The 16,710-nt window shown below is 34.3% G+C and overlaps 1 protein-coding gene across 1 annotated transcript; it reads right to left on the bottom strand.

The window, feature by feature from the left end:
- Window positions 1-13,878: 13,878 nt before the first annotated feature.
- On the bottom strand, window positions 13,879-14,316 carry LOC130805729 (uncharacterized). The gene is made up of 2 exons (XM_057670514.1): window positions 14,134-14,316; window positions 13,879-14,079 (listed from the first exon to the last, which is right to left on the bottom strand). Exons 1-2 carry the CDS (start codon window positions 14,314-14,316, stop codon window positions 13,879-13,881), a joined length of 384 nt encoding a protein of 127 aa, XP_057526497.1.
- Window positions 14,317-16,710: the final 2,394 nt, after the last annotated feature.

Here is a 16,710-nt window from a genome sequence, read left to right as displayed (position 1 = left end):
TTGATTGTCGGCTCACAGCCTCGAACGCCAGAAGACATTGATCAACTAATGTTGAACGAGAATGTGGCATTTATCCTCAACTTGCAGCAGGACAAAGACATTGAGTACTGGGAAATCGACTTTGATTCCATATATAATTTATCATTACTTAAAGAACCTAAAACAAGAAAAATTTTGAAAGAAGAAAACAAACCAAAGTTGCACCAAATAATTCTGACACCACAATGTCTAAGCCTATTTATAGTACTCCGACATACCCAACAGGCCACACCGTTGTTTTGTATGCAAATTCTGGTCATCCAGTTCATCAAGGATCGTTTTGTTGATTAAAATGCAGATTTTGTGAAACTAGCTTTGGTACAAGTTCGAAAAATCCGGGTACCCGTTGTCCCGACCCGATTTATTCGGGTACTCGATATACGGATACCTTGATAAATCAAGTCGGAACACGGGCTGTTAAAATAGATACCCGATTAATCGGGTACCCGGCTTTTTTGGGTACCCAGCTTTTCGGATACCCGAAATACCGGGTATCCAATTATGAACACCCCTAATCATCAAGCATCAATGTGTTTTGACCTTTTAGCTACAATCAAACATATTAGAACAAACTTATTGTTGATGAGTTCATAAGAGCACTTGATTTTAAGTTGTCTCGTCCTGCTTTTTTCTCAAGGCCTTTATGCCATTATGACTTACTCCAAGTATAAATACAATGCTAAACATATTATGTGTTTTATATTAATAAAAAAATTTCAAGAGATTACTATTAGAATAGAATATCTTTGAACAAAATAATATCTTGTATATTTTGTAAATCTTTTGATTTTCATTATTATTTTGTAGTTATTTAGTTTCTTAAAACTAGAGATTACATTTTGTATATATTGATCAATTCATTAAATGAATAGCAAGCAAATCATTTTCCAATATGGTATTAGTTGCCTAGGTTTTTGATTCTTTTGCTTCCGCCTCCCTCCTTCTACCGGCCAACCACCTCTCACGGCTGCAGCCGTCTCTTCTCCTTCTTTTTTCTTGTCTTTCTTCCTTTTTCTTGTCTTTATTATGGCTTCCTCCACAAAATCCTGCTACCATTTGCATTATTTGAGTATTGACTGTGATAAAACTTTTAGCCCAATGGTCAAACCTGCTATCATTCGCATTGTTTTGAGTATTGCTTTGTCCAAGTCTTGGTCTATTCATAAATTGGATGTTAAAAATGCGTTTCTTCATGGCCACTTGACTAAAACTGTCTACATGCATCAACCTTTGGGTTTTTGTGATCCTACTCATCCCGATCATGTTTGCCTTCTTCGAAAATCTTTTTATGGTCTTAAGAAGGCTCCTCGAGCCTAATATCAACGATTTGCTGATTTTGTGACTACTATTGGTTTTGTTAACAGCATTTCTGATTCTTCTCTTTTTATTTATTGCCATGAGTCCGACATTGCCTATCTTTTGTTATATGTAGACGACATTATTCTTACTGCTTCATATGATTTACTTCGTCAATCTATTATGACTAAATTGAGTTCTGAGTTTGCTATGAGGACTTAGGTCCTCTCGGTTATTTTTTGGGCATCATTGTTTCTCAAAATTCTGCAGGTCTATTTCTTTCTCAACACAAATATGCTACTGAGATTCTTGATAAAGCAGGCATGTCTCAATGCAAGCCTGCTCCTACTCCTGTTACTACTTCTAGTAAACTTTGTGCTAATGTTGGTTCTCCTTATAATGATCCTACTCTGTATCGTAGCTTGGCTGAGGCTTCGCAGTATCTCACTTTCACCCGTCCAGATATTTTTTATGTTGTTCAACAAGTCTGTCTTTTTATACATGATCCTCGTGTTGAACATATGACTTCTCTTCATCACATTCTTTGATATGTCAACGGTACTCTTGATCATGGACTGCAACTATATAAGTCCTCCATCTCTTCTCTATTATCATACACCAATGCTGATTAGGGCGGTTATCCCGACACTCGTCGTTCTACTTCTGACTACTGTGTTTTTCTCGGTCATAATTTGATCTCTTGGTCTGCTAAGCGCCAACCTACGATTTCTAAGTCCAGTGTTGAGGCTGAATATCGTGGTGTGGCTAATGTTGTTTCTGAGACTTGCTGGCTTCGTAACTTACTTCCTGAGCTTCATTTTCCCATTTCTACAGCCACTCTTTTTTATTGTGATAATGTTAGTGTTGTTTATTTGTCGGGCAACCCAGTTCACCATCAATGCACTAAACATATCGAGATGGACATACATTTTGTTCAGGAAAAAGTGCAACGTGGGGATGTTTGTGTACTTCATGTTCCATCTCGATATCAAATTGCCGATATTTTTACCAAGGGCCTTCCTCAGATTCTCTTTGATGATTTTCGATCCAGTCTCAGCGTCCGCAAACCTCCCGATTCGACTGCGGGGTGTATTAGAATAGAATATCATTGAACAAAATAATATCTTATATATTTTGTAAATCTTCTGATTTGGTTATTAGTTTGTAGTATTTAGTTTCCTGAAACTATAAATTACATTTTATATATATTCATCAATTCATGAAATGAATTGCAAGCAAATTTTCCAATGATTACAAGCACCGTAATGAAATTGCAATTCTTAACCCCTACTACAAAATACTATGAATTGAAACTTACAATTAATAAATAACTTGAAATAAAACCAACCCAAAATTGAAGATAAATTTAGACAAGATTGCCTTCGAAAACTTGATACCAAACCGAGGAACTATCTACTTTTCCTAAAAGCATTATTCAACTTAGTTGGTGCTTAGGCTTAAAATTTAAAATGCACTTTTGAGATACAACAATTTGCATTCAATTATAAGTACTATATAATTGAATAGGGTAAAGAATAAAATATTATATAGAACAAACTTAGAATAAAATAAAAAAATAGCTAATTTCCTTCACTTTTAATAACTTGTGGAGAATGAAATTAGGAAGGGAAGAGAGAAAATGACAATAGAATTTCAGTGTGAAAAATCCTTGCATTTGATCTGTTTATAGAGGTTGAATCACAACCCCTATTTTTCCATGATCCCATGACTTTTCCCACTTTCCCTTTTCATTTAGGGATAAATTAGTGGGGTTAATTAGGCTAAATTAATAACCTAACCAAATGTTTTAACAATAAAAGCACATGATAATCTGTTTGGAAAATGAAGCCCAGCCAAAGACTTTAATTATTAACGATGGATCTCCTTTGAGGCCGCGATATACATGCGACCAGCCTATTTCATCACTTTTTTTTAAAAAAAATAAAATTACAACTAAGTTAAAAGCCTTAAAACATTCATTTTAAAACTTAAAATACTCATTTCAAGGTTTAAAACTCCTATTTCAAACCTTAATATTATTTCTACAAAGACTTAATTTTATCTTTAACTAACTACTTCAACCGTTAAAATGTTTAAGGCTTAAAATCTCTACGCCAATTTCAAGCATTAACCTCAACAAACACCTAATCAGTAAAATTTTTTAATATATTTTTTTTCAATCTAAATTTGAGAGTTAAAATGTCAAATCCAAGATATCATTTGGAATAGGTCTTTTAAGCCTTGGATTTGATCTTTTAAGTTTTGGAATAAGAATTTTTTTTTAAAAAAAAATTATAATACTAAATTTGAGAATAAAAATCAAATTGACTTAAATCTTGAAATTGACCTTTTAAGTCTTAATTTTAGCCATTTAGATCTTAAATTTGATGTTTTGAGTCTTAAATTTAGTATAAAAGTATTAAAAAAATTTTAAAAAATAAAACTCAGTCACGGACTATTTAGTCATTTATGAGTGGTTGAATCCATATACAACTGTGAATTTTTGAAATAGATAAGTAAAATTATCAAAAAAAAAGCATACATTAAGCTATATTTCAACTTATTTCCAAATGTAAGTGTCTCCGGCCCAGAGCTCAGGTTCGGTTGTTCGCTGTTAGTAACTGCGAATAAAGGCAAAACAATCAAAAAATCAACGAAGTTATTCGTAGTTAGTAACTGCGAATAGGATATTTGGTAAAAAAAAAAAAAGCCAACAACTCTATTCGCAGTTAGTAAGTGCGAACAGCTTTTTTGGCTTTTTTTTGAATCAAACCCTTTGTTCGCAATTAGTAAGTGCGAACATAACCCATACCTCAGATTTAAAAATTAGACACTTATATTTAAAAATAAGTTGAAATATAGCTTAATATATGCTTTTTTGATAATTTTATTTATCTAGTTTAAATTTTCTACAACCGTTCCATACAAAATTTTGTAAATAATTAAATCCATGAAAAGCTTTGTGATACACAAAGCCCAAGAAAATTGCCTTTGGAAAATAAGGCCCAATTTGGAACCTGTAGCCGCTCAAATTTCAGGACAAATCTGAAGGCGTGGCGCGACACGTGCACCACGTCGCGAGGCGCGACTAATTCCAAATACTTACATGCACCAATTGCAAGCTGCTATTCCTCTCGACCCACGAATCCCTTTTCTTCCGATTTTCCTTTTCACAAAACTAGGAAGGCGTCACCATTAATTTGAGCAAGCCTAATTTGCACGTGCAGCAGTATCATATGTTTTTCTTATTTATTTTCATTTTTGAATATTTATCAATTTTGATCTTAAATGTATCAATTTTGACTTTGAATGTATCAATTTTGACTTTAAAGTTATCAATTTCAACGTAAAGTAAAACTTAAGCAGATCAATTAAAATAAATAATTTAAATTTGGACCTATAAGTGATCAATTTTGACGTTAAATTGATCAATTTCTACCTAAATATGGTTCTATTTTCATAATTTCAGAACGAAATTTGATAAGATGGTATTATTCTATCATTTTATGGATGAATTTCAAACAACAAATGAATGGTCAATAAAACTATCAATAATAATGTTAAAATATTGCGATCAATAATAGTGATATTGTTCTTTCCTCAACAACATCTGTTCATAATGTTACTGGAAATAAAGTTGAATGTGTAACATTTGTTTATCCAATATGTGAAGGTGGAGGAAGTTTCAATTTCGAATTATGTTTGTCAATTGATTTAATGAGTATTCTTGGAAATGACCAAAAATTTAAGTCTTCTTTTTTATAAAAATTTTCAACTTTGATCTAAAAATGATCAATTCAGAGTTTCAGACCTTAAAGTGATTAATTACGAACAGTTATAACTTATAGAAAAATTCAATTTTAACCTTAAATGTATCAATTCTGACCTTAAATAGATAAAATATTGAGCTCATATTAAGAAAAATTATAATTAAGCTGATTGAGTTATCTATTTCATATTAAGACGGTTTGATCTAAGACTAGTTGTTTCCTTCTAACTTTATTTTTCCTTTCTTTTTGGACATAGATTTTACCCTTTTGTACCAACTATTTTCATAGTACTTTTGAGCTACTATTTTTGTAGTACTTACTATTAGAATATTAGAATATCTTAGAATATCTTAGAATAATATCTCTTCGATTTCTTGCATTATTTTGTATAATCTTTGTGGTTATGTAGAATATTAGGAAATATTTAGTTTCCTAAAATATAGTGACAATCTTGTATATATTGACATTAACATTAATGAGAAAGGCAACCCGAGTCATTATTACATGGTATCAGAAGCTTCGGTTTTTTATCCCGACTAATTTTTTCTTTTTTCTCTTTATTCTTTCTCTCCCATGGCCTCTCCTACCACAACCAAAGGTTCGTTTTCTGAAAATTCCATTCATTTTAACAATCACGGCTCTTCCCACCACCGTGGTGACCACCGCCACACTCGTCATGGTGGCCGAATCCACCATGGCAGCCACCATGGCTCCGCCATTGATTCTGCTCCCTGGCAGCCGCAGCAACACAAGCCAAAGTCTTCTACTTATTTTCGGCCCAACAGATACTACTCAGGCCCATCTTCTTCTCCTTCTCCTAATTGGCATAATTGGGCCAGCCACAATTGGGCCCAACCTGCTGTCCCTTTTCCCCCTACATCTTGGGCTCCTCCTCATTCTTACAATAATGAGTATTCTGATGGTCTTCTTGGCCCACGACCGGCGCAAAGTTATCACACCGGGAAGTAATACTTCTATGAATTATATTTCTACGGACATCGATCATGCTATGAACACTCTCTCTTTATCTACTCCGGATGAGCAATTTTATATGGATACCGGTGCCACATCTCACATGACTTGCTCTCAAGGTACTTTACTTCCTTATTTTCCTTTAACGCATCAATTCAATAATGCTATTGTTGTTGGTAATGGTAATTTAATTCCAGTTCTTGGTCACGGGCATATTTCCTTTCCATCTTCCCAAAAATCCCTTACCCTCAAAAATGTCTTACATGCACCTAAACTTATTAAAAACCTTATTTTCGTTCGTAAATTCACTCAGGATAATATGGTTTCCGTTGAATTTGATCCTTTTGGTTTTTCTGTAAAGGACTTGGCCACGGGGAACATCGTTTTGAGATCTAATAGCACGGGTGATCTTTATCCTTTTCCTTCTACTCATGGAGCTTCTCCTTCATCTTCCACATCATCGGCCTTTTCCGCTATTTCTTCTAGTATTTGGCATTCCCGTTTAGGACATCCGGGGAATGCGATTTTAAGTTCCTTGTCTTCTTCCCGTTTAATTCAATGTAATAAAAATTCTCATTTTGTTTGTCATTCTTGTCCTTTAGGGAAACACATTCAATTACCTTTTGTTAATTCTATGTCTATGAGTACTAAACCATTTGATATTATTCATAGTGATTTGTGGACATCTCCTATTTCTGGTCCATCGGGTTATAAATACTATGTTCTTTTTCTTAATCATTATACTAATTTTTTTTGGATTTTTCCTTTATTTCGCAAATCTCTAGTTTATGATGTATTTGTGAATTTCAATGCTTTTGTTAACACCCAATTTGAGCTTAACATCAAATCTTTCCAATGCGATAACGAGGGTGAATTTGACAATAATATGTTTCGTCAATTTTGTACTAGTCGGGGCATTTCACTTCGTTTTTCTTGTCCTTACACATCTTCTCAAAATGGCAAATCCGAACGCAAAATTCGCTCCATCAATAACATCATTCGCACTCTTTTGTGTCATGCTTCACTTCCCCCGTCTTTTTGGCTTCACGCCTTAAACACGGCTACTTATCTTCTCAATATTCTTCCTTCTAAGCTTCTTGGTAATCTCACTCCCACTCATTTTCTATATCGTAAGTCCCCTACATATACGCATCTACGGGTTTTTGGGTGTTTATGTTTTCCTCTTTTTCCTTCTACTACCATTCACAAACTTCAACCACGCTCTCCATGTGTCTTTTTAGGATATCCATCTTCTCATAGGGGTTACAAGTGCTATGATCTCACATCCCGTAAAATCATTATATCTCGACATGTTCTTTTTGATGAGACCACCTTTCCTTTTTCTCAATCTCCTACCTCATCTTCCTTAAATTACCAATTTTTAGATGATAATATTCACCATCAATTGCTTCAAACAGCCCATACACCACCTTCTGGGCCTAATCCATCTCTGAGCCCAACACCTCCCTCCTCCTCTTTCTGCCCATCTTCCTTAGCTGATGGGCCTCCCTTTCTGTCCGGCCCAAATGCCATTTCTCACTCTCCATCTTCCCCCTCCCCTACTGGGCCTGCCTCACGCAGCCCAGTTCTACCTCAATATCCTCTTCCCTCTTCCTACCCTACTGGGCCTGCCTCACGCAGCCCAGTTCTACCCCAATCCCCTCTTCCCTCTTCCTCCCCTACTGGGCCTACACCAATCAGTCCAGCCCCATCCGGTCCAGCAGCCAACCAGTCCTCCCCTTCTTTCCCACCCTCAACTGGGCCTGCCTCACGCAGCCCAGTCCACCAACCCACTCCTTTCTCTCCCTTCTCTATTGGGCCTGCCTCACATCCTCCTTCAACACCAACCGGCATAACTAAACGAAGTAAACATGGTATTTTCAAGCCCAATCCCAAATACTACTCTCAAGCTTTATCCGTTTCCTTTTCACCTTTATCCAAATCTCCTCTTCATGTCCTTCGTGACCCGAACTGGAAATTAGCCATGAAAGAAGAATTTGATGCCTTAATTGAAAATCATACTTGGGATTTGGTGCTGCGTCCTCCTAATACTAATATCATTCGGTCTTTGTGGGTATTTCATGTCAAGACCAAGTCTGATGGCTCTTTTGAGCGCCATAAAGCGCGTCTTGTTGGTGATGGTAAATCTTAAAGGGAAGGCATTGATTGTGATGAGACTTTTAGTCCGGTTGTGAAACCTGCTTCTATTCGCATTGTTTTAAGTATTGCTCTTTCCAGGTCTTGGTCTATTCATCAGCTTGATGTTAAGAATGCTTTTTTACATGGTCATTTAACTGAGACTGTTTACACGCATCAGCCTATGGGTTTTCGTGATTCTACTCGTCCTGATCATGTTTGTCTTCTTCGTAAGTCTCTTTATGGTCTCAAACAGGCTCCTCGTGCTTGGTATCACCGGTTTGCTACTTTTGCAACTACTATTGGCTTTTCTAACAACATTTCTGATAATTCCTTGTTTGTTTATTGTCATGGCTCTGATATTGCTTATCTGCTATTATATTTGGACGATATTATTCTCACAGCTTCCTCAAATTCTCTTCGTGAGTTCATTATGTCCAAACTTAGCTCTGAATTTGCCATGAAGGATTTGGGTCCTCTTAATTATTTCTTGGGTATTGCTGTTACTCGTACTTCTACAGGCCTCTTTCTCTCTCAACAAAGGTATGCCTCTGAAATTCTTGAAAAGGCTGGTATGTCTCAATGTAATCCTGTTGCTACTCCTGTTGCTACCTCCGGCAAACTTTGTGCTAATGCTGGTTCTCCTTGTGAAGATTGTAACATCTCGGAATAACTCGGATCGTTTGAAAAGAGAAGACGACCTTTTTAAAGAAAGGTAAATGTAGTCCGAGTCAAACCAGGATGTTAGAAGGCAGTTATAAAAACGGATTTTTGAAAACAAGGAAAGGTTGCGGATCGAGTTCTATTAGTGTTATTATAAACTACTAGATAAAAGAAATTCTTAGCAGCAGATAAGAACGTAAAATTAAATCTACTTATTACAACTTGAGAACGAAATCGCCTCATAAAACCAAATATTCTTTAAAATTTATTAGAAGTTCTTATCAAGACTTCTGTATTCTAACGATTTATTTCTCCAAGGGCCAATCCTCACTCCCCAGACCTGCAACTTAACTTACTGCTAGTCATTGCCCAGATAGGAAACAACATCATCGCAGGGTCGTTAAGACCAAAAGTACACGTCAGCAAAAACATTTCTCATAACATTAACATTATAGTATAAAGCACAATGGCAACTTACCTTTACGTCGGCTACAGTTCAATATTTACTTTTTAATAAATTTCAAATGATTCATTGAGTCAGTCAGCCATACTGCTGTACTTTTCCTGGCCATAATGCCGGACTAAACCCCAAACTTCAAGAGTGAGACAATACATTAGGGGAAGCTAACCCCTAAGCAAGTCTCTACCATAGACACTCGCCTTACTTCGGTGCCTATGGTTAAGTATGCATACCCCCGCGGTGGCTCATAATGCCCCCATATACCGCGAGTAATTCATTTCCACCAATTGACGTCATACTACGTCCACTTTTAAGGTTAGTGAGGTCATACTACCTCTGCTTATCAAAACAATGTATCAAAATTATTTATTCGGAAAGATAACATTATTCGTACTATATATCCATACTTTACTTTTGTATACCATTATCATATGATACATCGAACTAAATGCGAACTTCGCTGCGTGTACATACCTTAAGCAAGATAACCAACTCTCAAGCGTCCTATTCAATTCTCGGTCACGAATCGACTTCCTACAAGGTTCAATCGTATTCGGGAAATAAGCACACATACAAACTTTCCTCAAATCAACCATAACACACACATACAATTACACCCACACCTAGAATACCACACACATCATGAACATCCATCACATACTATAACATGGTAAATGCACAAAACAGGACAGCATACATAATCTGTCCGGAAACGCAATTTAAAATAGTCAAACTGAAAATCCGACCTCATCGTTGCGTCCGGAAGGTGGCAAAACCCCCGGTTACCAATTTTCATAATTTATAACATAGTATAAGTATTTTTAACCTAATTTCAAAGCCAAAAATGTTCCAAAAACACCTTTTTTCACCATTTTCCAAACCTACGGGATTTTGTCATTTCATTTTTTTTTATCACAAAAATATAAATTTCAATGCTTTATTTCCTATTAAATCTAAACGACAATATGTAACAGCTCGGTTTAAGTGACCCGGAAATATCATGTGAGAACATGAATCCGGCTCACAAACGGACGCAAGAAAACTCATCTTTACTCGGATCGTCAACGTTCCAACGATAAAGGAATATGGTCAACAAGGTAAACAAAACAAAACAAATCAACGGAAGTCTTTACATACAACTCGAGAGCCCACCGGCCTCTAGACTAACTAAAATTGTACGAGATAAAAAAAAAAAAAACATCATAAACTTTGGTTACATAAACTGAGTTATTTAGACTCATTACAAAGTAAGTCTAGACTTGATAGTTACGGGTTCTATGCTGAATCCTCACTCCAGCCCCCTCCTGCAGTTAACCTGCTGCACGTCGTATGATAACACGTAGCAGGTTCCAAAGAACAACCAATACACGTCAGAGACTTCATACATATACTAAATAGGTTGAATACAAGCATTGTGTTTACCCTAGCATGCAAAGGCTCTATTAGGTAATCTTTATTCATTATTTCCAACCTTGTAACGTTGCCCGTCCTGTTCGGGTCGTACAAGTCATATTTCAAATTTGTTTTGGTGGAATACACTTGGGAGAGCAAATCCCAAGGCAACCACCTACATAAGACGTTGCCCGTCCTGTTCGGGTCGCCAAAGGCTAAGTATGCATACCCCCATGGTGACCATATAGATCCCTGAATGCCAGGGGAAAAATAGTTGATAGTTTTCCAATTTATTTGTTAACCCTTTTGGGTAACATATCCATAAATTCTCAATTTCCACATAATTATTTCATATTATTTGAGGTGTCTAATCCTTATGTGATTACAATGCCTCGATTAGGAATAAAACAACATTACTTGCACAACCATATAAACAGTATGGTCTAAGCGTGTACCTTTGAACGTTGCAAACACACGTTGTTCAAGCACAATTAAAATTTCGCCCTCTTATGAAACGAGGTCCTAAATAACACAAAACGATCATGTATTAGACCGCGTTTACACATTAAATCCACTCAATACCATTAAGATATCACTAAGACTTGATAATTTCAAATGTTTTCATCAAACTCCCAATAGTTCCAAATTTTACATTCTGACCAGAAACTTTTATGACCATTTCGGACAGTTTACAAAATTCAAATTAAAAATCTGACTTCACCGCTGCGTCCGGAACGCATCAATTATCTTGGGTACCAAATTTCATAATTTCTAGCATCCGATTACTATTTTTAATTATTTTAAGCGTTTTAACGAGTTTTAAAACGCATCGGTTAAATAAAACAACAACGAAACACACCCAATACTCGGATCGGGGTGCCATTACCGAGGCAGCAGTTGCTGTCCGAAATCCCTTCTACTTAAATTATTTTATTTTATATATTTTTTTTTCTATTTAAATTATTTAATCTTTTTTTAAATCTCCATACCAAAATACACCTAACCAAAAACCAAATTTACACTTTACTAAAATAAAACAAATAAAACCAAATCTCCTATCACACCATCCACTTGATATTTCCACACATGTAACAATACATAAAATCCCATCAACAATCTAAACCATCATCAAAACATAAAACTAGCAACTTAAGACATACTCATCCACAAGATCCTTCAAGAGCAATTAAAGTTTCAAAAACCCTGATAATTAAATTAAATACTTGATTCTCTTATCAAATTAAAATTTTGTAAAGAATCATACATCATCATTTTAGAACCAAAACATATATATAAGGACAATCCTTTAAACAAATCAAATTTTGTTAAAGGATTTATAAACTCATGGATACCTACATTACTTAATCTATATCAACTTAATTTCTACTAACAAATTGAAATTTAGTTAGAGAAATTTAAACCACAAAAGAAATTTATTTGAATACCAACAAAACTCAATTCTTATAACAAATTAAACTTTGTTAAAGAATATAAATCAAGAACAAAACTTAATCCTTTTAACGAAATTAAAGTTTATTAAAGGATTGTTAAAGAGAATTACATAAAAATATACTTAATCCTCCTCAAGTCATAGGATATCACCATACATAAAATGTAATTCATCTTAGAAAACCTTGTATTTAAAATCTACAATTAGTAATTCTATTAGACTTACCCTTTTGATCAAAAGATAGGATGACAAAAACAAGAGAACAAATTTTTTTTCTATTTTGTGTTTTGTGGCTGCCGAAAACAAGGCACAAGAAGAGGAAGAAATTTCTGATTTTTTTCTTGTTTACTTGAGGTTTTGAAAGTGTGAGGTAGTGTGAGGAAGACAAATGATGCTTAGGATTAATAAGGATTTTAAGGACCGACTTAAACACTCCTAATTACACCATTATGAGAGGAGTTACAAAAACTCCTCCCATACTCCCCAAACCGGCAGCCCCTTCTAATTCCCACCTATTTATTATTATTATTTTTTTTAATTATTAATTAATTAATTGAGTAATTATTGTGTTATTATCACAATCGAAACAAAACGTCATGCGATAAAACTCGTTACCATTAAAATTAACCTACTTTGTTACTTATAATTAACTATGTAAAATAATATAATTTAATATCACTTATTTATTTTATTTTGTTATATTTTATTTTATTATATATTATTTATTTTTAAACCCGATAAATTACGGGGTGTTACACAATATTTACATAATTTTCATGATCATCTATGAAATTAATTTTTATTCCTCAAAAATAATTCTTTTTACACAATGTACACACACACACATCACATATATATTTATATATATGTCTCTAGCAACATTATAAATTCCTCCTATTAATCAATAAAATAAATTTCTAACACCACATACATTTTTCTATGAGCATCCATTTTTTTTATATATATATACTTTACAATCATCCATCAAACAAATCCTTCACACACATATAAACATATCTAAAACCCTAAAAAGAAACATTCTTCATCAATTTAGATAGAAAAATACATCCCAAAATCATACATGAAATTTTAAATTCATAAATTAAACATGAATTATAAGATAAAACATATAATAATCATAGAATTTTAAATTAAAACTTAAGATTCAACATAGATTAAGAATTACACTTACAATTGTAAAGGAAAACACCAAATGATGAAGTGTGATGGAATTAGGAATGTGAATTAGGAGGAATTTTGAAAGGATGTCAATATGAAAATAATTTAGGAATTAAGAAGGGTTAATTATATGGGATTAATGCCTTGATCCTTCATTACCCTAAGGGAGTTACAAGCTCCACCAAGAGTCCCTCCTTTTTTTTTTGAAAATAAAAAATGGGTTAAGGAAAAGTTTGGGCCCAAATAATTCTAATTGCCAAAAAGGATTGCAAATCTCATGACCAAGCCCAATAATAAATAAAAAATATATATATATATAAATAATATTATTAGTGAATTATTAAATATATCAGGAAGAAAATATCGGGAAAATCTCGGGGTGTTACAGACTACCCCCCTTAAAAAGGTTTTGACCCCAAAACCACACTTATCATAACACATAACCATAAAACAAGTAAAACAAAGATAATCTCTATACACACATACACAAAGCAACCCAAAACATGAATCGCACGAAAATCCTATCGCTTTCCACCCCCTTTAACGAAGTTACGTCCCCGTAACTTACTAACTTGAGAGAAAAAGTGAGGATACTGCTCTCGCATGGAGTGTTCTGTCTCCCAGGTTGCCTCTTGTGAGCGGTGATTGGACCATAATACTTTAACCATGGTGATATCCTTCCGACGAGTACTATGGACCTTCTTATCCAATATCCGGACAAGCTATTCCTCATAGGTTAGGCTCTCATTAAGTTCTAACGCCTCTGGATCTAATACATGAGAAAAGGCTGCGACGTAACGTTTCAACTGAGAAATGTGAAAAACGTTGTGCACTTTACCCAGAGCATTAGGCAATGCTAATCGATTGGCTAACTTCCCTACTTTCTCCACAATGTCATAAGGACCTATGAAACATGGGCTTAACTTTCCACGAGCACCAAAGCGAACTACTCCTTTCATTAGAGACACACAAAGTAGAACCTTGTCATCCACTTCAAATTCATTAGGCCGACGTCGGAGATCGGCGTAAGATTTTTGTCTATCTTGGGCTGCTTTTATTTTCTCGCGAATTAACTTTACTTGTTCAGTCATTTGAACAAGCATATCAGGTCCTAAGGTGGCTGATTCAGTAAAATCATCCCAGCATACAAGACTATGGCACTTATGACCATAAAGCGCTTCAAAAGGAGCCATTTCAATCGTAGCTTGGTAACTGTTATTATAAGAGAACTCTACCAGATCCAAATGTTCATCCCAAAATCATACATGAAATTTTAAATTCATAAATTAAACATGAATTATAAGATAAAACATATAATAATCATAGAATTTTAAATTAAAACTTAAGATTCAACATAGATTAAGAATTACACTTACAATTGTAAAGGAAAACACCAAATGATGAAGTGTGATGGAGTTAGGAATGTGAATTAGGAGGAAATTTGAAAGGATGTCAATATGAAAATAATTTAGGAATTAAGAAGGGTTAATTATATGGGATTAATGCCTTGATCCTTCATTACCCTAAGGGAGTTACAAGCTCTACCAAGAGTCCCTCCTTTTTTTTTGAAAATAAAAAACGGGTTAAGGAAAAGTTTGGGCCCAAATAATTCTAATTGCCAAAAAGGATTGCAAATCTCATGACCAAGCCCAATAATAAATAATATATATATATATATATATATATATATATATATATATATATATATATATATATATATATATATATATATATATATATATATATATATATATATATATAAAAATAATATTATTAGTGAATTATTAAATATATCAGGAAGAAAATATTGGGAAAATCTCGGGGTGTTACAAAGATCCTACCTTGTATCCTAGCCTAGCTGGTGCTTTACAGTATCTTACTTTCACTCGCCCAGATATTTCATATGCTGTGCAGCAAGTTTGCCTCTATATGCATGATCCTCGCATTGAACATATGGCTGCTATTCACCACATTCTTCGCTATGTCAAGAGTACTCTTCCCTATAGTCTGCAGTTACATCGTTCTAATATTTCAACTCTTTTATCCTATACCGATGCTGATTGGGGTGGCTGTCCTGACACTCGCCGCTCAACTTCTGGTTACTGTGTTTTTCTAGGTGATAACTTAATTTCTTGGTCAGCTAAACGACAACCTACTGTTTCCAAATCCAATGCTGAAGCTGAATATCGTGGTGTTGCTAATGTTGTTTCTGAAACTTGCTGGATTCGCAATTTACTTCTTGAGCTGCACTGTCCTATTACCACAGCTACCCTTGTCTATTGCGACAATATTAGTGCCGTTTATTTAGCTGGTAATCCGGTCCATCATCAACGCACTAAGCATATTGAGATCGACATTCATTTTGTTCGAGAAAAAGTTAAACGTGGTGATGTTCGGTTACTTCATGTTCCATCTCGTTATCAGATTGCTGACATTTTCACCAAAGGCCTTCCTCAAGTATTATTTGATGATTTTCGTTCCAGTCTCAGCGTCTTCAAACCGCCCAATTCGACTGCGAGGGTGTATTAGAATATTAGAATATCTTAGAATAATATCTCTTTGATTTCTTGCATTATTTTGTATAATCTTTGTGATTATGTAGAATAATAGGAAATATTTAATTTCCTAAAATATAGTGACAATCTTGTATATATTGACATTAACATTAATGAGAAAGGCAACCCGAGTCATTCTTACACTTACCACTACTATATCATGGGATATAAATTATCATATTTTAGTATACTTAAACTTTTAACTTGAACACTTGCATATTGCACTTCTATATACTATTGTTTGATAAAAATAAAAATCAAATCCTTCTAGTTTGCCTAAAGACTTGACGGGAAATTGATACACATCTCAAGCACAACAATGATTAATGACGAAAAGCATCTAAATGCAATCTACATAGAAGCAAAAGGAGGTAATAATCATTGAAATATTAGTGAGAGTCATACGGTAACGAGGGTGATGTAATTGTGATAATCTTAATTATCGGTTGAAAACATAAAATATCCCTTAAACTGACTTATGTTGAATTATTGGTAACTTGTGTTTGATAACAGATAATAGTAAAAGGAATAATATTTAATTTAAAAATGCTAGATTTGAGAGGAGGTGAGAAGAGTTTGCACAATATCCACACATCAAACTAAACAGCTTCAAAAATCATACAAAGAAGTACGAGTTTGAGCTTGTCAGTTATATAATAACCCAATCTCATTACAAATCTTTCCCCACAATTGTCTTTTTTCCTATTAAATCAACTTGTGGTTTACATTTGTTTAAGTCCCAAAAAAATCCTCCAAGTTTAATTTGTAGCTATCCACTAACTTGCAATTTGTGAAAAA

This window comes from Amaranthus tricolor, chromosome 2, assembly GCF_026212465.1.
Source record: "Amaranthus tricolor cultivar Red isolate AtriRed21 chromosome 2, ASM2621246v1, whole genome shotgun sequence".
Lineage (NCBI taxonomy): Eukaryota > Viridiplantae > Streptophyta > Magnoliopsida > Caryophyllales > Amaranthaceae > Amaranthus > Amaranthus tricolor.
Note: the sequence above shows the minus strand (reverse complement) of the source record. Positions and strands in the feature narration are given on the sequence as shown.